This window comes from Peromyscus maniculatus, chromosome 21, assembly GCF_049852395.1.
Source record: "Peromyscus maniculatus bairdii isolate BWxNUB_F1_BW_parent chromosome 21, HU_Pman_BW_mat_3.1, whole genome shotgun sequence".
In the NCBI taxonomy this organism is placed as follows: Eukaryota; Metazoa; Chordata; class Mammalia; order Rodentia; family Cricetidae; genus Peromyscus; species Peromyscus maniculatus.
In genome coordinates, this window is record NC_134872.1 from 46,923,980 (window position 1) to 46,950,293 (window position 26,314).

The window sequence follows — 26,314 nt, forward strand, 5'->3', positions numbered from 1 at the left end:
AGTGGTCCTTCCTGGAACACCTGCAACTATCCCAGTCACATTTAAGCACATCTCTTAACAGAAATCTTTTTACATTGTTACATTGTGGCAGGGGTGATTGAGTAGTGGCTGAGTCAGGTTGCCCTTGGAACTAGATTTTTAGTTTCTCATTTCCTGGTGCTTCAAGGTTCTCTTTTCCTGAGGCTTGGGGCTGTAAGCCTGAAGGGCTAGGGTCTTTCAGGGATAATCTTTTTTGTACACTGTGAAGATGACTCTCTTTTGCCTCACCTGCCTAAGGTACCTTCTGATTGGTTCAACAGAGAGCTGAACATCCCAGAGCTAGGCAAGAGAGGATAGGCAGGACTTCCAGGCAGAGATAGGAACTTGGAAGAATCTGAGGTGTGTGGGGTTTGCCAGTCAGACACAGAGGAAGCCAGACATAAGGTACTGAGGAGAGGTTAAGAGCTACTCGACAGAACGTAGATTAATATCAATGGGTTAATTTAAGTTTTAAGAGCTAGTGGGACAGGCCTAAGCTAAGGACAAGGTTTCATAACTAATGAAAGTTCTCGGGCAGACAGGCGCAGCGGCAGCCCGGCAGAGGCAGGTAGGCCCGGTGGTGGTTGGTAGAGGCAGACAGGAGCAGCGGCCCAGCAGAGGCAGCAGGTTCAGCAAGCATCTCTTTAGTGGGATGTGGCAATTTTTGGTTATATTCCCTAATTTGATTCCCATCTTCCTGAGAACCTTTCACACTGGTGTCCATAGTGGTTGAACAAATTAGCACTCCTACCAGCAATGGGTGAGTGTTCCCCTTACTCCACATTCTTTCCAGCAGGAACTGTCACTCATTTTATTGACCTAAGCCATTGTGATGATGTAAGATGAAATATCTAAACTGTTTGGATTGGCATGTCTTTGGTGGCTAAGGATGTTGAACATATCTTTTAAGTGTTTCTCAGATACTTGAGTTTCTCTATGGAAACTTCTGTTTAGACCTCTAAGCAGTTTTTCCGGTTATTTGTTTATCTGCTATCTAGTTTTTAGTTTTCATTATATGTTTTGGGTATTATCCCCCTAAAAGGTGTGTCATTGACAAAAAGAAACTTGTCCCATTCTCTAGGCTGCCACTTTGTCTTAATTATGGTGTCCTTTCCTGTGCAGAAAGAAGCCTTACAGTCTTATGAGGTCTACTATGTATGTATGTATGTATGTATGTATGTATGTATGTTTGGTTTTTGTGCTAATGGTGTTCTGTTCAGAGAGTTTTTCTGTGTCAAGGAGCTCAAGGTTATATTTTCTCATCTATCAATTTATTTGTATCTGTTTTTGTATTGGTCTCTTTGATGTATTTGGAGTTGATTTTGTGTAATGTGATAAGTGTAGATCAATATGGATTCTTCTACATGAAGGAAACAAGTTTGACCAGTACTGTATTTTGAGATAGTGTCATTTTTACACTGTGTTTTGGGCTGCTTTTTTTCCGAGGTGTGTGGATGTATGTCTGAATTTTCAATTCTATGACATTCATCACAGTGTCTCTTTTTCTGCCAATACCATGCTGTTTTAATTACTATAGCTCTGTAATACAACTTCAATTAGGGATTAATGTTTCCTCCCACAGTTCTTATATAATGAAGAAATCATATTTTTAAAGACACATGCATTATAGTGGCAGTTGCCTGGATCCTTGGAACTGGAGATGCTGGGACAATAGGATTGGAAGTTCTCACCCAGGCAGGAGTCCATATCGAGTCCCTGCTTCAAACAACAGCAAACAAAAGGACACACCAAAGTCCAGATACATATAGATTAATTTGCTATTCTGCTGCTGTGGGAAAACACTGACCAAAAGCAAGAAAGGGATCAAAGAGTTTGTTTCATCACAATTTAAAGCCTATCATGAAAAGGAAGCCCAGGCCAGAACTCTAGACACTATCCTCAGTCTTTATTCTTACTTCTCCGTGAATGGATACATGGAACCTTGTCTTAAAAAACCAAACACAAACATCTTAAAATCTCCAACAAAGAAGTGTGCTAAAAGGCAGGAAATGGTGTGTTTGTGTATGTGTGTGTGTGTGTGTGTGTGTGTGTGTTTATAGTGTGTATGTACTCAGGGAAAGTGCTGACTGTATCATTTGATGGCAGCCGCAGCTGAAAGGAAGCCCAGTTTGGCCCAAGGAAGTGAACATCAGATGGGAACACTATGGGTCACAGGATCTCATGATCTCCATTGTGGGTGGAGCAAGCTGCCTTGTGTCCATCTGCAGAACTCTTGTTGATTGTATCTGCTTGCATGGGTGACAGGTGTCCTGGTATGCTTGGACAAAGAGGTGTTCTAAGTTTGAAGAGAGAATATTTAAGACCAACATTCAAATTTGAAAATTATTTTACATTGTTATGAAATCAGAATGAGATATGTTCACTTATTGTGAATGGATGTTTCACCTCCATGTCTGTCTGTCTATCTGTGCACTACACACTTGCAGTGTCTTCAGAGGCCAGGAAGAATCCATATATTCTCATGACCTGTAGTTACAGACGTGGGTGCTAGGATTCATACTCGGGCTATTTGGAAAAGTATCTAATGCCTTTTTTTTTTTAATTTAGTTTTTTGAGACAGAGATTCTTTGTGTAGCCATGGCTATAATGGGACTCACTATATAGACCAGGCTGGCTTCACATCTGGAGGTTCCACTTGCCTCTGCCTCCTGGGACCTGGGATTACACGTGTGCACTACCACTGCCGAGTTAACACCGTGCTTCCTTATATATGTTCTTGCTGCTGGTGCAGCTAATTGTGATAGACTGAGTTGGAAGTAAGGATGCTAACAGTAACAAACTAAATGAAGTTGGATTCTAAGGAAGCCCCACCTGTTTCAGGAAAGACAGCCCAGGACAGCCCACAGACGAAGAGAGCAATAACCAAGACCACAGCTCTTAGAGAAGAAGGCAAGCTTATTTAATTTCCATGTTTGGACATCTACAAGGTCAAAGGCAGCAAAGCCTGTAGCTAAAGAATTCTGTGTTGATTAGGTTTTTGTCAACTTGACCCCAAGCTGGGTTATCTGGGAAGAGAGATTCTCCATTGAGAAAACACTTCCATGAGATTGCCTGTGGACAAGTTTGTAGGGGCATTTTCCTTCTTTTTTTTTTTAGGTTAATTTAACCTTTCATTCTTCCTTTTTCTTTTTCCTTCCTTCCTTCTCCCATCCTTTCTTTCTTCTTTCTTTCTTTCTTTCTTTCTTTCTTTCTTTCTTTCTTTCTTTCTTTCTTTGTTTCTTTCTTTCTTTCATTTTTTTCTCCTCTTTCTCTCTCCCTCTCCCTTCATTCCTTCCTGCCTTCCTTCATCTTGCTTGTTTTTTCTTTCTTTCTTTCTTTCTTTCTTTCTTTCTTTCTTTCTTTCTTTCTTTCTTTCTTTCTTTCTTTTTCTTTCTTTCTTTCTTTCTTTTTCTTTCTTTCTTTTTTCTTTCTTTTTTCTTTCTTCTTTCTTTCTTTCTTTCTTTCTTTCTTTCTTTCTTTCTTTCTTCCTTCCTTCCTTCCTTCCTTCCTTCCTTCCTTCCTTCCTTCCTTCCTTTCTTTCTTTCTTTCTTTCTTTCTTTCTTTCTTTCTTTCTTTCTTTCTCTCACTCTTTCCTCTTCCTTTTCTGAGACAAGGTCTCTCTATGTAGCCCTGGCTGTCCCATAGACAAGGCTATTGAACAAAGGTAACATTGTCATCCCACCCTTACAGCTAAAGCTACAAACACACACATGACAACTTGTCAGGTCCCACAGAGAATCCCCCACTTTTACAACATGCCACACACTCAGAGGTAGGTGACAAGTCCCAGCCCTCCCCTAAATCCATAGCTCTATTCATGGGGCTAGGGAAAAGCTCCTTGGACTCACAGCCTGAAGAGGGTTCCAACAGTCCTGCATGCATGATTGTTTGCATATGTGCATATGTGCATGCTTGTGTTTGTATGTTTGTGTGTGTGAACCTGGTGTGTTGCTGTGGGGGAGAAGGTACCTAGCAGATCCTAAAATCTAACCATGTTTGTGTATGTGTGTCTTTGGTTGTTAGGGTAGAGATAAACACCTGATCTGACACTTGTCTTATATGAATATGAGAGCTGTATCAGGGGTGTTTTTTGAAGGTGGGGGGTTCCTAGCAGGATATGACACCTAGTCCTGTGCATGGGACTTTATTGTGTAGCTTGGATCTCAGGAGCTCATGATACCTAGCTGTGTAAGAGGAATATTGGCTGTAGGAAGAATGGACCTAGCAGAAGCTGACACAGCCATGTGAGGACTTTTGCTCTAATGCAGTTGGAAATCTAACAGATCCTTCCACATAACAGCATTAGTGTGTGTGTGTGTGTGTGTGTGTGTGTGTGTGTGTGTCTATGTGTATACTTGTGGATGACGGGGTGGCTTTGCCTGTAATGGAGGCAATACTTTGAAAGACCAGTCAAATGGCATGTATTTGGGAGTCTTTGGATCTAGGCAAGTGTATAACTAAAAGGACATTAGCTTAGATGTATTTGTATAAACGTATTTGTGTGTGTGTGTCTGTGTGTCTGTGTGTCTGTGTGTGTCTGTGTTTATGAGACAACAGGGAAAGCAAGAGGGGGAGAGAGAGACAGAGAGAGAGAAGAGAGAGAGAGAGAGAGAGAGAGAGAGAGAGAGAGAGAGAGAGAGAGAGAGAGAGAGAGAGAATGGCTGTAGGTAATGGACACATAGCAGGAGAAACGCCTAGTAGGCTTTGGGCTTTGGCTCTCTGTGGGACACCTCACAGGACCTAACACCTAGAGATGTATGTGTGCTTGTTTGTTGTATATGGGATCCCTCTACCTCACAGGACTTAACACCTAGAAGTGTATGTGGATCTTCGTTGTATGGTGTCTGTCTTCGAGGATCTGACAGCTAGGTGAGAGTGCACTGAGATTGTGACGGCATTTGTAGGAGCGTGCATGCCTGAGTGTGTTTCTGAGTGTGTGACTGTGTACCTGGCATTTGATTATAGGGGAGGGGGTGCATACTGGTAACCTAGCTGTATAAGAGTATTTGAATACAGGAAAAGGGATATGTATCAGGACCTGACACCTAGAACTGAGTAGACAGCTTTGTCTGTTATGGAGTGGGAACAGCAGGACCTGACCTCGGACTATGTATGTCTGTCTGTCTCTGTCTCTCTCTGTCTGTCTCTCTGTCTGTCTCTGTGTATGTGTTTGGCTGTAGGGAATGGACAACTAGAAGGGCAGCACATAGATGGTTGTGTGTAATTAGGAATTTGGCTGAATGGGGGAGATATTGAAGGACATGACACTGGATGAGTGTTCATGAGAACAGCATGTGTACCTGAGTGTGTTAGTGAGTGTGTAACTGTGCACCAGGCATTTGACAATAGGATAGGGGTACCAGTACTAGAAAACTAGCAGTGTAACTGTATGGAACTTTGGGTGTAGGGGAAGAGGTACATAGCAGGATCTGACACCTAGCTCTGGGTGTGTGGCACTGCTGTAGCTGAGGAGATTGCTATCAGGAATGTGACCTAACCATGTATGTATATGTGGTGTATGTAAGGGAAGAGATAAACACTAGACCCTGACACTTGTGTTATAGGTATATGGGGGCTGTGTATGGCCTCTGTGGCTGTAGGTGAGGGGATACTAAGAAAGACCAGATACCCAGTCCTGTACATGGGGCTTTAGCCATTGCTTTGTTGATCTCTTGAGGACATGCTACCCAACTGTAGAGGAGCATTTTCTTGAATGGAGAGTTGACCTAGCAGGACCTGACACCTAGGCATGTGTGTTTGGCTCTGGCTGTAGAGGACAGGAATCCTAGTAGCACCTGACACCTAGCAATTTGGGTGTGGGTTCAATTTAAGTGTATGGACACCTTACAGATGATGATACCTAGTCTTCCTGACAAAGAAAAAGCTTGGCTTCTCGATACATTAAAAATTAAGTCAAATTATTCCCCCAGACCTATATTTGTCAAGTTCCATATATCTTGTTTTATACCCTTATTCTACAAAATCCTTCAAGTCCATATCTTGAAAATACATTCTGATCAACTTCATTAACACCATACTGACCCTGGAGTTCTATCTACCTAGTCACTGACTGCTCTCTCCAGACAATGCAGCACACTTTCTGAACAATCACCACAAGTAGAAGTACACACACACACACACACACACACACACACACACACACACACACACACACAAATTTTCCTCATAACATCATCAACTTTATCACAGCTCCATGCACACTACTATTGAACATGACTGGCTGGAAACCAACAGGTATCCTACATAGCCGGCTAGATGTCATATCCTAAGGAATCTAGACACCTCCCAACAGATGTCAGCTAGCATACACTGTTGTGCTCATAAGACACACTGCAGGGCATCCCCCTGCTTCTCCCACAAAGACTCATTCCCCTATCAGGAACTACCCCGTGACAGGCCTTACTATCTACTGCCCCCCAGACCTGCTTCCAACCCACCCATGTACCACTAGTTACCAGGCCCTGCTGGACACTCCTACCCCTGCCACACAGCCTGAAACACACTGCTTGGTTTCAGACCTTGCTGGACACCTGCCTGAGGCCTGGGTGCCCTACTCTGTATCTCATCCTCAGGAATCCCCAGGACCGACCAAGTATTGTGCATGATAACAGGCCTCATCTAGTGAGTTTCTCTTCCTGCACCCAACCTGCTGCCGCAAAAGCCCTGCTAGTTTTCAGCCCTTTTACACCCAGCCACTGTCTAGTAGTGTGTGGTGTCAACAGAATAGTGCTATCTTGGGTAAGGCTTGGAGCCAGTTATTGTATATGCATACAATATACTTCAATACACATGACTGAAATATGCAGAGTGTTGTGTCTTTCATATGTCATTGATGGAGGTGCCTAGCAGAGCCTTTAAAATTGCAGTGTTCATTGGGTCAGTAGTATATATGGAGGGTTAGGATGGGTGTCAACCTTCTCTGATACCTAGCATGTCATATGTGATGGAACCTGGTGTTAAAGTGAACATGACACACAGCACTCTATTTGCACTGTGGTGTGGACAGGGGTTAATGTCCAGTATGGCCCAGTAACTAGCAGTACAGCCTGAGACACAGCACATTGTACAGCATAAGAAGGAGTCCAGTAGAAGCTGATGCCTAGCAGTGTGGGTGTGTCTTCCACAGAAGGATGTCCAGCAATGGAATTTCTAGGTATCATGCAAGACCTACAGGGGGAGAAGTTCCCAGCCTGGTCTGGTGGCTGTCGATTAATGTGGCGTATGAGGTCAAACTGCAACTGATGTTTGGATGTGTAGTCAGAGGGGTGGTGGTTTGATAACACTGTATGTCAGAGAGAGCAGTGGAATTACAGGGTGTAAGCTCTGCACAATCCCTACGTTGTATGTGTTAGCTTGTAACTGAGCTGGTGTCTGACAAGGTCTGGTCATTCGTTTTGAAGTAGATTGGCAGTGTGCTATGTGATGTCCAAGTGTGCCTGACACTTAAGAGTGTGTGTGAGGGTGTTAGGGTCTCAGAAGAGCCTGACACCTAGCAGAGCATGTGGGGTAGTTGCAGGGTGACGTGTGCATTCCATGACTTTTGGCTAGCCTCTTAAGAGTTGCCATGGAGTGTTGCAAGGCCCAGCAGGTCTGATATCCAACAGAAATATATGAGTTGATGGACTGTAGTGTCCAGGGGACCTGATACTAATATTGTAGATTATTGTGGTGGGCGTGATATTCAAGAGGGCCTGAACTCTAGCAGCATATGTAGAATTTCATTGGTATTAGGGTGTCATGTAGAGTCCAATACTATATTGTATTTGGGTGCAGTGCCAAGAGAGTGTTCTTTATGGCCTGATAAATAGCTGTCAATAAAAGATTATGTGGATGACATTTGGAATCCAGACCTAGGAATACATGTGAGGTGTGTGTGGGTGTTTGTTCAGGAAGGCCTGATACCTAGCAGTCAATGTGTGATTTGGTTGGAAGTCATGCATGGCCCACACTTAGAAATAAGTGTCTTAGAGGCTGTGTGTGTGTATATGTGTGTGTGTGTGTGTGTGTGTGTGTGTGTGTGTGTGTGTGTGTAATGTAGGTGTTGTTTATCTGGTCTGACAGCTGGTAGTAAAAGTGAGGTGGCATGGCTGTAGTGTCCCACGTTGCATTATACCTAGTGTTGTGTGTCTGTCCAGAAAGATTCCATGAGTATTTGAACCAAGCAGTAACTGTGTATCCTTGTCAGGAGGTCAAGTGTCCAACATTTCCCCATGTCTTAGTACAGTGTGGTTGGAGGCATGTCTAGCATGGTCTAGAATCTAGCATTGTGTGGGGGACAGCAGAAGGGAGTTGAATATCTAGTCCTAATACCTAGAGAACTATGTGGTGAGAGTGGGTAAGGGGTGTCATTCATGTCCTTACACTGACACTGTATGTACGTTGTTAACAAGGGGAGGGACATGGGTAGCACATGTGAGTATCTAGGTGTCAGCACTGCTGGTTTCCCAGCTGACTGGGGCATCCATACAGTGCTGTTATCAGATCCGCTGGACAGCTCATCTCCATCCCACACAATGGCACAGGTTTCAGCACTAGTCCACCACACAGCACACACAACGCCTCCACCTCCTCACAGACACAGAGCTTTCACTGGCAGAGATTTGTTGTCCTCTGGCGTGTGTCAGGGCCAAGCTCTCTCTAGAGGTCCTGGGGAGTGTCCTTCTCCAGCCATGCTCCTGCCTCTGTATATTCATGGCTGTCGGCAGCAGGGCTCCTGAGTCCGCAGTTCATCTGTGTTATTCTCCTTCCTCCTTCCTATAAGGCAGGCACTTACGTTGTCCTCTTCTATAAGTTTATGTGAACATTATAGTGTTTGTATTTGGGGTTAATTGAAATGGTGACTGTGTTCATGTTTCTTGTTTTTCTTTTTGGTTGTGAGCCTGGCCTTTAACGGATGAGCCATCTCTCCAGCCCATGTTTCTTGTTTTTAAAAGGGTTCCTTATTCTTGTTTTTAAATCTTTTTCTACAATCAATTGTGGACAAGCCACTCTCTCTGCCTTGATTTCCTTGGTTGACTATCAGAACATCAGCTGGCAGGATTTCACTGGGTGTTACCTAACTTTCTGTTCTGTTCCATGTGTCTGGTTTCCATTACTTCCCTGTAGCATTTGTGGGTCTTTGAGACTCGGTGGGAAGTCCTGGAAGAGGAAGATGATGGTCTGCAAGAATCTCTCTTGTCCTCTGCCCTCTCTTCTAGGTTCAGGTCCAGTTGGTTTTTACATCTTGTGTTTGAGCATCAGACTGGATTTTGCTGAGAGTATAGATGAAGTGCAAACCTCTGTTACCTTTAGAATAACAGCTGGTAGAACCTGAGAGCTCATATAGCTTCAGATTTCTCTCCTCCAGGGGTCAAACATTCTGAATGCCAATTTATACAAATTATGTTTTGATTCTAATTAAGTGAATCAGTATTTGTTTGAAAATTGTCTCTGTCTAATACCAGTGAAAGATGGGCCGAGGGTATGACCTCAAGTTCTCCTTCTTCATGTGAGTGGAGACCTGGGACAGGTGTTCCATGGATACTGCCCTTCTCATGTATCCATTCAAGAGTTCAGGAAGGGAAACACATTTAATTCCCAAGGTTCCTCTGAGATATTTGTTTACATGGTCAGGCAGGTTTTCTGGATTATCTGCAAAGACACAGAGGCATATGTGAATTTCCAAACTGTCAAAATGCATAGGGGTCCAAGTTGGGCAAGGCTTCAACAGAAAGTACCCACTGGGAGGCTGTCACAAGGGACCACTCCTGTAGATTCCACAGTTCTTGTTGTTAACTTGGAGTCCTTGTCTGTAGTTGGATGGTGGAAGAGAAACCATGTCATTGTCCTCCACAGCACATCCTCCTGTTGCTGTGTGGAATCTCTGAGTTCCTCTGGAGCTCCGACAATGCCATGCTAGTCTGCAAAGCAGGGGAGGTGAGAGGTGCTCTTCTCCCTCCATGTCACTCATGGTAAGTGTGCACATACTCAGGTCAGGAATTCTTGGGTTCCAAGACTAGGGATATGTCCAGGCACCTATGAGAAAATGCTTCTGTTAGATCAAAGATGAGGCTGGCAGAAAACTCCTTTCCCACACTAGATCTGTGGCCTTTCAGAAAATAGCTGGTTTATTTCTGGTGGAGTTCAGGACATAATGAGGCAACAGTAATGTCCCTTTTCTTCCTATGTGACCTTCCTGAGGGAGAACTCAGTGGGGTCTCCTTGGAAAGCCCTGATTTCAGAGACTGGTTTGTTCTAGCTGCTCTGCTACTGTCCCATAAACAGGCCCTAGGACCAAGAAGGAAAAGCAGTTTCCACCAACATGTCTGTTTCTAGGTGCTGTGCTTCCTGCACCCAGATCACTGAACACTTGCCTAGATGACACAGGATGCACATATGGTGAAGATGAGGTTTGTCTGAACATATCCACCAGAACCTGCAGAACTGAGGAGAAAAGGTTGGTCAATGAGAGTTCTGGAGTTGACCTCTGAGACAACAGAGACCCAGGCTGTCACCACCCTAGCCATCCTATCTGTGTCAGTGTTCTGAGAGGAATCTAAACAGTTCCAACCAGTCAGGCTCTGTGCAAAACAGCAACCTACCCAGCATCACTAGGACTCACTTTTCTCAACTGGGAGGTGAGCATCAATGAGGGACTTTGGGGCAGTGAGTGGAAAGATATTGGAACAAAATCTGTACCTATTCCTGCTGCCTCCATGAGGAAGTAAGTGGGGCAAGGAGAGTATTAAGTGTTTGAACCTCATCATAAGATGACTTCTCTCACATAACCATCTAGAAGCCACCATTTCCTCCCTGCAGTGGCCACTGATATAAAAAGTTCACATTAAACTCATCTTGAAAAGCTACAATGGTAAACCCTGTCTCATTCAAAGATGTTCACCATCTTTGATTCAAACTGTTTCTCCTCATTTTGTTAGGAACAGAGAGGGAAGATTGCCACCACACCAAGTTTTCTCAATATCCCTCTGTAGCCATGCCTCACCTATGACTTTCTCTCTCTCTCTATGGTCCTCTGTAACACAAGCTCAATGACTACCTACCCTTGGGATTGAGGCAGACCTGCCTGGGCATCCTGATTCTTCCTAACCTCTAAGCCAGAACAAGTTTAGACCAGAAACCAAAAAATTAGCATCTACTACAGACTGTTATGTAGTGATCTCAGTGATGCTTTCGGCCATGTGTTCCACATAGATGAGCCTTGACATTCATCCCCATCAGAGTGGCATCCTTCACTGCATGGAGACATAGACGTTGTCTGCCTGTCATGTGCACCTGACAACCCTTTAGACAATTATCCCACCAGGACAAGCAAGCAGAAACCCTATCGCCAAGACATAGCTGTAAGGTCAATAAGGCTGGCAAGGTTTGACCACTGTACCCAGTGGTACGTGGGTACAAAGTTTTAAAAGTGCTGACCCAAACTCTGACCACTGTGTCCTAGGCTAGGTAAGGCCCACTTACTTCAAAAGTGGAGCAAATTCTCTGCATTCCATCGATGTGGTACACATTTTCCTCCAGCTTGCTGTCACTTTCCTGTTAGGAGACAAATATAGTTCTGATAAAAACTCCCTGCAGTGAAGCCCCTTCACAAACACATAAACTAGACCAGCATGTAGTGGAACTGTGTCTTTTCTGATGGGCTGGACACAGGGATACTTGAAGGCTGCAAATACAACAGCAGGGAAGAGGGGAGAGGAAGGAGAGGAAGGAGCTCCCTTTCCTTCATGTGGGGAAACATTTCACTAGGACCACACACCCTAAGGGTAGACAGATTAATGAGGACTGCTAGTTATTCCCCCTGCAGACTGGTCCACAGGGTGTGCACAGTCATGGGTAGCTTGTACCTGGTTCTGGCTCATGACCCCCTCAGACAAGGATGCTGTGAAACACCAGCCCTGAACCATATTTCCCTGATAATGAAGGTTTCCTGGAGAGAATCCTGTGGTAGTTGGCTTACCTCCTCCTGTGCTGGACAGAGACCCTCTATGCTGGGGAAGTGGGCACACTGCCATCTGGACTTCCTGCAGAGCTCCTACTTCTGCTGTCTCAGGCCACACCTCAGATCGCCACCCAGTGTCTCCTGATGTATAGAGCTCATCACTTTAAAGAGAAAGGACATGTGAAAGGGACTCTATGGGAACTGGAAATATGCAGCACTTAAGCTAGACCTACTGTGCATCCCTCTCCTCATGGCTCCCCTGCTCTCTCTTATCCTATCCAAATTCCTCCCTTAATCAATTCTTCCTGCTGACTCTGCCATCTCTGGGTTTCATCTTCTGCTCTCCATCTCCAGATCAACACTGTCTCTTTGTTTAGAAGCAGGTTTGTACTGTGGCTCTGGTGATTTTGAAGTCAGGGTTTTAAATTTGTATAAACACACAGTGAAACAAGTTAATGTGCCAATTGCAAAGGACAGACGACAGTATCAAATACAAAATTAGTGTAGTAGAAACACGAGGTCTATCAAATACAAAACTAGTGGAGTAGAAACACGAGGTCTATCAAATACAAAACTAGTGTAGCAGAAACCCAGGGCCTGGAAGCAGACCAGTGACTGTGCAATGAGCACTAACAGGTGAAGATCTGTGGACAGAGGTCACAGTGTGACTCTCTCTGTCACACTTGGTCACTGCAACTTCCATCAGGTGATCTTTATGTCTCCTCCTTTTAATATAATCTTACTTTTTTCTTTTTTGTCTTAAATTTTGTTTTATTGGTGCAGGTTTATTAATGGAGGGAGGATGTGAAGTACTGGGGACATGAATGTGATCAAGATATGGGATATAAAAGACATAGAATGAATCCATAAATGAATAATGAGTAAATAAATAGAGAAATAATAAGTAATAGAGGAAGAGCATACAGGGCAAGAGCACATACACACCCTCAACAATGAAATTTAGATATTTTTCAGAAAACAGATACAACTGAGGATGACTGTGTTATGTATGACAGGTGTGTCCCAAAGGACAAATATCACTGTCTTCTTTCATATACAACATCTGGAGGATCGTAGGGGCCGTAAGATAAACAACAAAACACTGGGACAGTGGTCTTCTTGGCATGGTCCACAGTGTTCTTGGGAGGGCTGATCACTTCTCCCATCACAGAATGTCCAGAGTGGGTGCACAGAATCCTAGTTAGATCTGAATTAAGAAACCTGCAGCCCTGGGCTCTCAATTACCTGGGAGTATGAACAAGGTTGATTGGCATAAAACACAGTTCAAAGTGGTTTTGACAAGTAACGAAAGCTCTCTGGGACCCATGGAGAAGACTAACCATGGAAGTCAGCAGCCAAGCAGACAGAATCTGGGGGCCAGATGAGTAGAACTGGAAGCTCCTATGCAGACTATGTGTCTTCGTGCCCTGCTTCTGCCATTGGTGTCCTTAAAGTGAAAGCCCTGCATTCAACATCCCAAGACAGGTACCAGCTGTCTCAGTGACCCACCTTGAGTCCTCAGCTGTGATCTCATGGCTCAAATGGAAAGAACTCAATCCATCAGACCAGGTACCCAATCTGGACTCTCCTGATTGGACAGGTTGAAGTCACGGGATTTGTGCCTGGACGGCAGTGGGAATCCTGAGATAAAGGATTAGAAAGTAGCCGCCGCATGTTCTGTGCCTTGTTTCCAAGGATGTATCACTAGTGCATACCTCCCCCAGCGCACTGACCAGGGTCCCCAGAAGAATTCATGATAGCAATTCTCACCTGCAGGTACCTGTTCACTGGTGGACATGGACTTCTATTCTGAGGGTTAGAATTGGAATTTGCTGTTGTTTGTAGTCCATCCAGGATAACAGAACCTTCAGTTCAATCCCTGACCCTGTCAGGATGAAAGAAGCACAGAATTGTCTTCTTCTGCCTCAAATGTTTGCAGGAGTTTACCACTGATGCTATCCAGCACTTGAAGACAGGCATGGGATTCCACATCTGTAAAAGATGATCTCAGGAAGTAGAGAAGGGGTCCATCACTGTGAGTTTGAGAACTGCATGTTCTACACAGAGTCTCTCAGGATAGCCAGGGCTATAGAGTGAGACACAATCTCAAAAAAAAAAAAAACCAAATAACTATAAAATGAGGATTCAAGAAATTTCCTTATCTCATTTCCAGAATTCAACAAACTCCTCAACCATGTCTAAAACTCTGCCTTCACTGATGTGCCACAGAGACACAGCCTGACACCAGGTGATCCCCACAAACTGAAAATTTCTCTCTCTGATCAAACTGACTGGGTCTTGTTGTGTGCACATGGGACTCACCAGACGATCAGGGATCTAGAAGTAAGTGACAGTACAAGATGGCTCTCATCCTGCTGGGAAGATCTGGTCAAAGCCTGTAATATACATCAGTGTTTGTTAACAGGCCAGGATCAGATGGTCAGAATGGAGCTGGAGGCCAACTACAGCAGAGAAGCTGGTTCCTCCCTTGTCACACCTCTGCAGTCTCTCAGTCTCCCATTGCTCTTCAGTTGAGCAAATCAATGATAACTTTCCTGTGTGTCATGGATCCTGGCACAGGGCACTTCATGGGATCGTTTTCAGCACATCAAGACCAGGCTTCAGAGACTCATCTTCTACCACAAACAGATACTTACTGTACTCAATCTTACCTTCAGGTGCAGGATTCACACAGATTAGTACCGTGGAGTCCCGGTTTAGTTCATTTTCTCTTGCCAAATCAGTGATTTGCTCCCTATTGAAAGGTATCCTGGAAACCAGTCTAGACACTACACTGACCATTGCTTCACACTGCATCAGTGACTGTCATCAAGAGATCCATGATGATCAAGGTTTCCTTGTAAGTCTGACCCCAGAGGTGGGACTTGGTCATAGAGATGTCCCGTGGCTCTGGCTTTGTAAAGGCAGTACTCAGTATCAGGCCTGACAATGTCAACTTACCATGCCACGCTGGAGCAGAACAATGTTAATGTAAGGTCAAATATCAGGTATAAATCCTTCCATGACATGGGAAAATGATGCAAGATTCTTAGGAGGAGGGAGGTAACATGGGAAGCCCGGGAAAAAAGGCTGTGGAGACAATGACAATGATGTCACCTGATATGCCAAAGGCCATGTCAGACAAGACCAGAAGAGGACCCCACTGAATGATGAAGCCACCCTAACCACACCCTTCATCAGAAAACCAGAATGGGAATCCCTTTCCAAAGCAGCCTCATAGTTCTCTACCTTGACATATGCTAAGAAGGATCAGAACAGAGCCTTCACTCCTCATGCCTGAATAGAAGCCAAGGATGAAAGCACAGTCTCACTCTGCTCTGCTTGAGACGTTTGTTCCTGGTCTCACTGCCTCAGGACCCCTACCCAGGACAACATCCTTTTCTAATGACTGATTTCAGGTAATCTCCTCTAGACACATTCTGCCGCTCTCCACAGGTCCTCTCATTTCCTCTTCATGCTCCCCACCTCCTTTCCCCTGTTCCTCCCCTTATCTCCATTCTCCCATCTCCCAGTGGATTTACAGTTGCTGTAGTTCTTCTAAAAGACAGTCAGAAAGCAGTTTGGAGGTGATGAATAGATCAAGGATGAGGGAAGCCTGAGACCTGTGTGCAAGTCTGTCCTGTTGACAGAAGCAGCCCTTTTAGATGCCTTGGAACCCTGGCCCACAGGAACCATGAGGGATGTAGACATTCACTTTGTCGATGCTACACCTGACTCTCAGGGATGTTCAAAAACAGTGCAGGGGCAACAGTGAGGTGAAGGATGGGGAGATGGCAGCAGAGATCCTAACCTGGAGGATGGATACTGGAACCTGGAGCCCTAACTTATCATCACACAGGACACAGATTTCCAGCCTGGATCCCTCCTGTTGCATGTAACCACACCAAGACTGTTGTTCAAATAGGCCATTTCACTTTCTCAAATAAAACCCGAAAGAATAAGGAAAGTTCCTCTCTTAGTGACTTTAACCGACAGGACTTACTCAGCACTGAGGAGGACGGGACTCCACTGACCAATAGTCATGCTTCATTCTCCTGCTGCACCCCGGATCTGTAGGAAAGAACAGGATGTTATTTCCAAGACAGCATCCTACTTGTGTGCCTTGTTACATGCCAGGAACCATGGGAGCAGGCCCTCTCCTCCTCATTGCGGGCTATTCCCAGCTCCCTCCCACTCTGCACTTCAGAGGAGGTTTCTTCCTGCTCTAGTTTGTCCATGGCCCCTGTCACAGGGAAACACACACATCTTCACGTTCCTTTCTTGACAGGAAGTTCCTCAAGGCAGACTCTATTCCTTAATCTACACCACCTCTCATTTTCCCTGTAGCTGTCTCCATCCTGTTTCCCAATTAGTCCCCTGCTGTGGGATTGTCTGTATGCCAAATTACTCTGATTGGTCAATACATAAAACACTGATTGGCCAATGGCCAGGCAGGAAGTATAGGCAGGACTACCAGAGGGGAGAATTAAGGGGACAGGAAGGAAAGGGGGTCTCTCCCAGCCACCGACATGACAAACAGCATGTGAAAATGCCGGTAAGCCACGAGCCATGTGGCAAGGTATAGATTTATAAAAATTGATTAATTGAAGATGTAAGAACAGTTAGCAGGAAGCCTGCCATGGGCCATACAGTTTGTAAGCAATATAAGTCTCTGTGTTTACTTGGTTGGGTCTGAGCGGCTGTGGGACTGGTGGGTAACAAAGAATTATCCTGAGTGTGGGCAAAGCAGAAAAACTCTAGCTACAGTTCCCTTTATCTCCTTCACCCATGTCCACTCTCCAGGACTTACACAGGTCTTTCTGTTCTTTCCAAAAGGCAGCCAGAGAAGTAGTTGGAGGGGTTAAAGTGACCAAGAGGATGAGCAGCCGAGATTGATGTGAAGTCATTTCCTGGTTGTAAAGGCTGCTGTTGTCCATGCAGTGTGAGTGGTCCTACAAGCACAACCAAAGCTAGGAAGGTAGAGTCACTGGGTACATTGCCTTCCGACCACCTCTTCATCCAACAATAGTGCTGGAGCTAAAGTGAGCTGGAGGAGTTATAAAGTGGCAGCTGAGACCCAATAGCTGGGGGATCGATGCAGGAGCCTGTTGCCGTGTGTTGAAGGGAGCTGGCGCTCTGGCGCTCTGTCTTGGATCCTTTCTGTGGCTCCTCACCAGGGCTGGAATTCTACTGGGCCATTTCAGTTTCCACACTTCAAAGCAGAGAGAAATATGAAAGCACCTCTGTTAGTGACTTTGCTAGATAAAAGTTCTGTGCCATATTTCTCATCCTGATTCCTTCATTCTGAACCTTTAACCCCTTAGACAAACTCTCCTGCCTTCCTTCCCACCCTGTGGTCCCCATGCTATGCTATCTGCTTTTGCCTCAACCTTCCAGAACTTTACATGAACAGGATGCTGTGCAAATTGCCATCTAATGTACCACATATCTGAATTGCTGTGCCCTCTGAGTGGGTACAGCTTTTCATTTAAAAAAGATATTGAAATAGCATATTTAAAAAATGTAGGAATTGATCTGTGAGGCCCAACCTACTGTTCTCCATGTAGGTCTCCCCTGTCCCTCTTTTCATTGCAGCTCCTGATGCAAGGGTTCAGGGCTCACCTTGAGGTGGGCAGGCAGCAACAGCAGCAACAGCAGCAGCACAGTGCTCTCAGTGTATGGGAAATTTGCTTCCTCACCAGTTTCCAGACCCTGAATGGCCTGGATCCAGATTTCGTTTGTGCCACCTGGGGCTGGTCACTGGGAATGTCTGGCTCCTGGGATGCATCTTCTTCAGAGAAGCCCAGGTTCAGACTTCCTGTGGGTGTTGTATCCAAGACTGATTCAGGGGAGGAGACATTCCCCGGCAGGGCGTCAGCAGAATTCCTGTTGACTGCAGTGTCCTCTGCAGCAGTGTTGATGACGTCATCCACAAGATCATCTCTTTCTGGGACTGTGTTGTCTGAAGAGGGCAGCGCCTCCAGGAAGGAGAGTCTCTGAGGCATGGTGTAGCTTCTGCATGTTTTGTCTTTTTCTTCCACACCCTCCAACTTAGAGTGACTCTTCCCAGCTTGTGGACTGGTAGTAAACGCTGGTTCACTGGCTCTCTTCAAGGGGAGAGGGAGGCGAACAGGACCAGCAGGGCTGCGAGTTAGCCAGGGCATCTGGTCTGGAAGATGGCTGTCCCCACAACTCAGGTGGTGTTTGAGAATGTTGCATGTGGCCATTACATGATTATCTTCTCGCCTGTGAGTTAGGGATGACACAATCTCCTCACAGGTATAGCCAATGGTGCACATAGCCTCCACGACCTTGGGCAGGATTTCTTTGGTGGCAGGGGGAACATATTGTTGAATGGGGCCCAGCCATGGTCGTTCCACAAGCTGAGAGATTGTGAATCGGTACCAGGTGGTGACCATGAGTAGTCGGGCAATGATGAAGTGACAGGGTTTGGACAGATGGTGTGGAATGGGACACATTGTGGTGATGATGACCCTGTGCATACTTTCAAGGGTTTCTTCCATGTATGGAAAGTGCCCTGTGACCAGGACATATAGGAGGATACCCAAGCTCCACATATCACCTGCCAGTCCATCATAGGGCTTTCTTGCCAAGATCTCTGGAGCCCAATAGAGCAAGGAGCCACAAGGCTCCTCCAACTTCTGCCCCTCTGTGATTTCAATTGCCAAACCAAAGTCACAAAGCTTTGCATTTCCTGCTGCATCGACTAGGATGTTTTCTAATTTGATATCACGGTGTGCGATGTGTCTCTGGTGGAGGAAGTAAACAGCTGACACCACCTGCCGGAATATCCCTCTAGCCTCCTTCTCCTGTAGACAGCCCAGTGCCCTGAGGCAGCTCTCCAGATCTTCTCATGCCACATACTCCATAATCACGTAAGTGGTTGACAGTGTGTCGATCATGTGAAAAAATCGAACGATGTTCCTATGTTCCAGAGACTGAAGGATGTTCACTTCAGTACTGATGTCAGCCACACTGTTGGTATTTTTCTCAAGGACCTTGACAGCCACTCGTGTATGTGTGGGAAGGTGGCAGGCCAGCTTCACCTCCCCGAAGGAACCACAGCCTAGAGATATCAGCATCCTGAAATCCTTTTCAAGAATGTCCTCTTCCATGTGGCTGCCCATGGTGTTCTGCTCAGTTTCAACCACTTTATCCTGTGGGAAATTTCAGACCCACAAAATGCTAAAAGAAAAACATGAATGCAGTTTAAGGAGGGAAGGCTGGAGATTGGAATTCTCTGTTATGAAATCTGAGACATCCCAAACAATGTAATGATGTTCTTCTAGGATATAAAAATTCTAGAAGAACCCAAACTCAAAGCAGTGGATGAGGAATCCAAGGAAAGGTTTGAGTTGGTATAAGTAAAGTTGGCATGTGAGGAAATTCTAGAGATCCCTGAGAGAATGAGCTGCTTCTCTTCTAGGACGTGCCACAATGCAAACCCATCAACCAAGCTGATAGAGAGAGATGAGATACAAATTCCACTATAGAAAAACTGATGTTGTAACTGATACATCTACAGACCAGAGGGTCTTCCATGGATGTTACAGTTTTTATACCCCATGAAACTAGAGACCATGAAAGGAATTCTGAGATATGGGTGAATATTGAATTAAGATAAAACAAAAACCCTTGAACACGTAAGTCACTAGGACTTGCAGCAGAAAAGCTCCAAACAAGGCGGAGCCCAGATCTCATGGACCCCTGAATCATTCAAAGCTTTCCAGAAGAATGAAGAGCAGGGTTATACAAAATACTTCCCAAAAGAGAAGGCAAAGGCAGGCATTCAAACTCATCCCTGTGCCAGTGTTAGCCTGATCCCACCACCAAGTAAGCTCAAGGAATGGAGCATGTGTGAGCTCCTCTCCTTGATGAACACAGATGTGAAGATCATGAACCAGAGTCTTGATCCTTCATCTCCATCTCAGCAGCACACTAAAGAGCCCTTAGTTCATGGTCAGAATGGCAGAAGTAACATTTGTAACAAATGGGACAACAGCATAGCACATAAGGAGACTGGGGGAAGAATCCATGCTCAGTGCAGAGACCAGAGAACTGTTGTGGTCTAAGGAAAGTAGCTTAACTAGATAGAGTTCTACAGGAGACAAAGCAGCTCCACAAACAGAACCAGGATCTACCCTGTCTCTCCTGGTCATGTGGAAGTGGACTAGGCTTGTGTGAAAGTCACAGTATCAGTCACAAAGTCATGGTCGGGAACTGATGTAGTGCAGGGGAATATGATCAAGTACAGTATAAGCATGTATGGAAATGTATTGTGCAAACCCTTATGGGAATGTGTGTATAGTGTAATGTATTATACTTACTGTAGAGTTGTGATTATTAAATTATGATTATGCTATATAGTATAATATATTCTAAGCCTTAACTAGTGGGATTATACATTATAATAGGCATATATTATAATATACACAATTATAAATATTGTAATGTGTTATATATGTATATATAATATGTATAAATACATATTACTACACATAATATATATAATATGTATATATATACATATTACTACACATAATATATATTATATGTTTTAAACCTGTATTTAGGACAGAGCCAGCCAGCACCCCATTGGACTAATAAAGTGCAGGAGGGCCAATTGAACCAAGATCTGCTCCCTGAGACAAAGAGTCCATCAGCACCGACTAGACCAAGAGCTCCCACTGGACCAAGAGTATCGATCAAACCAAGAGAGGCTCCCTCAGACACAGACACCACTTGCACCAAGTGGAGAAAGAGATGGGAAGACGCCAGTGCAAAAATACAGTCAACAACATAAAAACCAATATGGCTCCATCAGAACCTACACCAGCAAGACCTGAACATCCCAGCACAGAAGAAACACAAGATATCTACCATAAAAGTGACTTTAAGAAGATATTCGAGATCTTAAAAGAGGAAATGAAAATTTCCCTTAAAGAAGTCGAGGAAAAGTCAAACTAAACAATGGGAGACATCAGTAAATCCCTTAAAGAAAGCCAAGAGAGAGCAATTAAGCAAGTGAGGGAAACAGTTCAAGATTTGAAAACTGAAGACAACAAAGAAGACACAAACCTAAGGACTGCTGGAAGTGGAAAATCTGAGTAAATGAATAGGAACTACAGATGCAAGCATAACCAACAGATTGCAAGATACAGAAGAGCGGATCTCTGGCGTTGAAGATACGATAGAGAAAAGCCAGAAGGTCCTGGACAGACGTTATGCAGACACTAAGAGACCATGGATGCCAACCCAGATTATTATACCCAGCAAAATGCTCAATCAACATAGACGGAGTAAACAAAATATTCCATGATAATTCCCCTAGTTCCACATCCTCTCCAGCATAAAGTGTCTTCCACTGCTGGTGGGAATGCAAGCTTGTACAACCACTTTGGAAATCAATATGGCGCTTTCTTAGAAAATTGGGAATCAATCTCCCCCAAGATCCAGCTATACCACTCTTGGGCATATACCCAAGAAATGCTCAATCATACCACAAGAGCACTTGCTCAGCTATGTTCATATCAGCATTGTTTGTAATAGCCAAAACCTGGAAACAACCTAGATGCCCTTCAACTGAAGAATGGATAAATAAATTGTGGCACATATACACAATGGAATACTACTCAACAGAGAAAAACAATGACATCATGCAGTTTGCAGGCAAATGGATGGATCTAGAAAAAATCATCCTGAGTGAGGTAACCTAGACTCAGAAAGACAAATATGGTATGTACTCACTCATAGGAAAATGCTAGATGTGGAACAAGGATGACTGGACTGCTACTCACATCACCAGTGAGACTACCTGGAAAACGGGACCCCCAAAAAAGACACGGAGAAATGGACGAGATCTACATGAACAGCCTGGTCATGAGTGGGAACAATGAAGGGCGACGGTCGAGGGAAAGAGAGTGGGAGATCCCAGCTGGATCAAGAAAAGAGAGGGAGAACAAGGAATAGGAGACCATGGTAAAGGAAGACCACATGAGAAGGGGAGGAAGCAGAGAGCTAGGGAGGCCCACAGAGATCCACAAAGATACCCTCACAAAAGACTGCTGGCAATGGTCGAGAGACGTCAGGAACTGACCTACTCTGGTGATGGGATGACCAGACACCCTGATAGTTGTGCCATAAACCCCATCCAAGGTCTGAGGAATCTGGATGCAGACATCCATGGCTGGGCCCCTGGTGGAGCACTGGGAGTCTAATTAGTGAGAAAGAAGAGTGTTTATATGAGCGAGAATTGTTGAAGCCAAGGTTGGATAAAGCACAGGGACAAATAACCAAATGAATGGAAGCACAGGATCTATGAACCAAAGTCTGAGGGGCCCCCAACTGGATCAGGCCCCCTGAATGGGTGAGACAGTCATTTGGCTTGATCTGTTTGGGAGGCAGCTGTGCGTTGGTGCCGGGTCCTGGGCTCATTGCATGAGTTGGCTGTTTGAATCCTGGGACTTATGCAGGGACACTTGGCTCGGTCTGGGAGAGGGGGGAAATGGACCTGCCTGGACTGAGTCTACCAGGTCGATCCCGGTCCTCGGGGGAGACCTTGATCTGGAGGAGGTGGGAATGGGGGATGGGCTGGGGGGAGAGGGAGGGGGCGAGAAGGGGAGAACAGAGGAATCTGTGGCTATTATGTTGAACTGAATGGTGTTGTAAAACAAACAAACAAAAAGAATGGAAAAAAAAATTCCATGATAAAACCAGATTTAGGCTACTTTCGCTCAGCATGGCGGCGATCCCCCCTGACACCTGGCAGCCGCCCAACGTCTACCTGGAGACTAGCACGGGGGTCATTGTGTTGGAGCTGTACTGGAAGCATGCGCCGAAGACCTGCAAGAACTTTGCAGAGCTGGCTCACTGGGGCTACTACAACGACACCAAATTCCACAGGATCATCAAGGACTTCATGATCCAGGGCGGTGACCCGACAGGGACAGGTCGAGGCGGCGCATCTATCTATGGCAAACAGTTTGAGGAGGAACTCACCCAGACCTGAAGTTCACTGGGGCTGGGATCCTTGCGATGGCCAATGCAGGACCAGACACCAATGGCAGCCAGTTCTTCGTGACCCTCGCTCCCACCCAGTGCCTGGACGGCAAACACACCATCTTTGGCCGCGTGTGCCAGGGCATAGGGATGGTGAATCGAGTGGGCATGGTGGAGACAAACTCCCAGGACCTTCCCGTGGATGACGTGAAGATCCTTAAGGCATACCCTTCTGGGTAGAGGGATGCTGTCTCGGGCACACCCAGGTCTTCGAAGATGGTCCCAGGGAGCCATCTTCCGATGCCATAGTGTGCCTTGTGTCGGTGTCATGCATACCTACTCCAACACCCCGGAACATGATGCAGAGGGTCGTCCTTGGGGGCTTTTGTATTCCGGCCAATGTCACAGACTTGAGAAGCAGGCGGTGTTGATGAGGCGGTAACTGCACAGCCCTTTCAGCCTCCAACCTGTGCTCTTCCAGGAATACACATGCTCTCTATTTTCCCCGCAGAGCCTGAGCATCAACACCGCCGCTTCTGACACTAAAAATCCCACGCAAAGCCATATTGAATTTTTGCCAAATGAAAAATATATCTAGCAATCAAGTTGCTAAGGAGGTGTCAAGTGGGGAATGCTAATGTGTAATGATTTTTGGTGAGAAATGGATCTCGAAGAGGAAGAAGGAGCGCTGACCATTTGCCCCCGGGAAGGACTGGCAGTCCTGAGCACAAGGCCAGTCCTTCCAGAGTCTCACTCACACGCAGGGACACTCTTCAGGGCTTTAGGTAAGAAGATTTCATACAGGACATCTTTTTTTTAATCTTTCTGGATGTGCAGGGGGTGTGGGGCTGAGAGGAAGGATGTTAATACCTATGTAATACATAGAAATTTCCAGAATAAAGTACCATTGGTGGTCGAAAAAAAATCAGATTTAAACAATATCTATCCACAAATCCAGCCCTATACAGCGCAAATGAAGGAAAAATCCAACCGAAGGTAGTTAGATACAGCCATGAAAATTCAGGCAATAGATAGTGCCACACCAACAAATACCAAAGAAAAGAAACATACAACACTACCACCAAAAACTAACAGGATTAGCAATAACTGGTCATTAATATCTATTAATAATCAATGGTCTCAATTCACCTATAAAAAGACACAGGCAAACAGAATGGATACGAAAACAATATCCATCCATTTGCTGCAAAATGAAACACACCTCAACTTCAAAGACAGACACTACCTCAGAATAAAAGGCTGGGAAAAGACTTTCCAATCAAATGAACTTAAGAAGCAACCTGGTGTAGCTACCCTAATATCTAATAAAATAGACTTCAAACTAAAATCAATTGAAAGAGATCAAGAAGAATATTACATATTTATCACAGGCAAAATCCAACAAGATGAAGTCTCAAATCTGAATATTTATACCCCAAATACAAGGGCACCTACATTCATAAAAGAAACATTACTAAAGCTTAAATCGCACATCAAACCCCATACACTAGTAGTGTGAGACTTCAACACCACACTCTCACCAATGGACAGGTCTGCCAGACAGAAACTTATCAGAGAAATAAGGGAACTAACAGACATTTTGACTCAAATGGACTTAAGAGATAGAGACAGAATATTCCACCCTCACAAAAAAGAATATAGCTTCTTTTCAGCACCCCATGGAACCTTCTCCAAAATCGACCACATGCTTGGTCACAAAGAAAAGCTCAACAGATACAAAAAAATTTGAAATAGCCTCCTGCATCTTATCAGACCACCATGGCTTAAAGTTAGATTTCAACAACAACAAAAATTACAGAAAGCCTACAATTTCATGGAAACTGAATAATGCCCAATTGAATCACCAATGGATCAAGGAAGAAATAAAGATAGAAATTAAAGTGTTCCGAGAATTCAATGAAAACAAATGTATAACATTCCCAAACTTATGAGACACTATGAAAGCAGTGCTAAGAGGAAAATTCATAGCAATAAAGAATACAGCCCATATAAAGAAGTTGGAGAAATCTCATACTAGTGATTTTACAGCACACCTGAAAGCTCTAGAACAAGAAAAAGCAAATTCACCCAGGAGAAACAGACATCAGGAAATAATCAAATTGAGGGCTGAAATCAACAAAAATAGAAGCAAACAGAACAATACAAAGAATCAATGAAACAAAGAGTTGGTTCCTTGAGAAAAACAACAAGATAGACATGCCCTTACCCAAATTAACCAAAAAGCTTGGAGACAGACATTCCAAATTAACAAAATCAGAAATAAAAAGGGAGACAAAACAACAGACAAGGAGGAAATTCAGAGAATCAGCAGATCATACTTCAAAAACCTGTACTCCACAAAAATGGAAAATCTGAAATAAATGGATGATTTTCTGGATAGATACCCCATACCAAAGTTAAATCAAGACCAGATAAACTATTTAAATAGACCAATAACCCCTAAGGAAATAGAAATGGTCATTAAAAGTCTCCCAACCAAAAAAAAGCCCAGACCAGATGGCTTCAGCACAGAATTCTACCAGACTTTCAAAGAAGAGATAATACCAATACTCTTCCAATTATTCCACACAATAGAAACAGAAGGAACATTACCAAATTCTTTATACTTGGCTACCGTTACCCTGATACCCGAACCAAACAAAGATGCAACAAAGAAAGAGATTTACAGGCCAATCTCCCTCATGAACATTGATGCAAAAATACTCAACAAAATACTGGCTAACCGAATCCAGGAACACATCAAAAAAATTATCCACCATGACCAACTAGGCTTCATCCCAGGGATGCAAGGATATTTTAACATATGAAAATCTGTCAAGGTAATACACCATATAAACAAATTGAAAGAAAAAACCACATGATCATATCATTGGATGCTGAAAAAGCCTTTGACAAAATGCAACACCCCTTCATGATAAAGGTTCTAGAGAGATCAGGAATATAAAGAACATACGTAAACATGATAAAGGCAATTTACAGCAAGCCAATAGCCAACATCAAGTTAAATGGAGAGAAACCTCAAAGCAATTCCACTAAAATCAGGAACAAGACAAGGCTGTCCACTCTCCCCACACTTATTCAACATAGTATTTGAAGTTCTAGCTAGAGCAATAAGAAAACAAAAGGAGGTCAAGGGGATACAAATTGGAAAGGAATAAGTCAGACTTTTACTACTTGAAGACTATATTATAGTATACATAAGTGACCCCAAAAATTCTACCAGGGAACTCCTACAGCTGATAAACTGCTTCAGTAAGGGGGCAGGATACAAGATTAACTCAAAAAAAATTGGTAGCC

The 26,314-nt window shown here is 44.4% G+C and overlaps 1 protein-coding gene and 1 pseudogene across 16 annotated transcripts in view; one reads left to right on the plus strand and one right to left on the minus strand.

Moving 5' to 3' along the window:
• Positions 1 to 7,808: 7,808 nt before the first annotated feature.
• The window catches only part of LOC107400474 (sperm motility kinase Z-like), a 29,058-nt gene continuing 10,552 nt past the window's right edge, over positions 7,809 to 26,314 (minus strand). For 3 of the 16 annotated variants that reach the window (XM_076557623.1, XM_076557625.1, XM_076557621.1), the window contains exons 2-11: positions 17,600 to 19,183; positions 16,788 to 17,189; positions 15,981 to 16,048; positions 13,748 to 13,862; positions 13,487 to 13,618; positions 11,996 to 12,138; positions 11,500 to 11,571; positions 10,392 to 10,461; positions 9,760 to 10,053; positions 7,809 to 9,669 (exon numbers count right to left, since the gene is read on the minus strand). In XM_076557623.1, coding sequence (XP_076413738.1) covers positions 17,165 to 17,189; positions 17,600 to 18,555 — 981 coding nt within the window. In that variant the 5' untranslated portion in view covers positions 18,556 to 19,183 and the 3' untranslated portion in view covers positions 7,809 to 9,669; positions 9,760 to 10,053; positions 10,392 to 10,461; ... (4 more) ...; positions 15,981 to 16,048; positions 16,788 to 17,164. The other 13 variants (XM_076557628.1, XM_076557629.1, XM_076557626.1 and 10 more) reach the window with 11 other exon arrangements.
• Positions 22,726 to 23,236, plus strand: LOC143269940 (peptidyl-prolyl cis-trans isomerase-like 1 pseudogene; annotated as a pseudogene).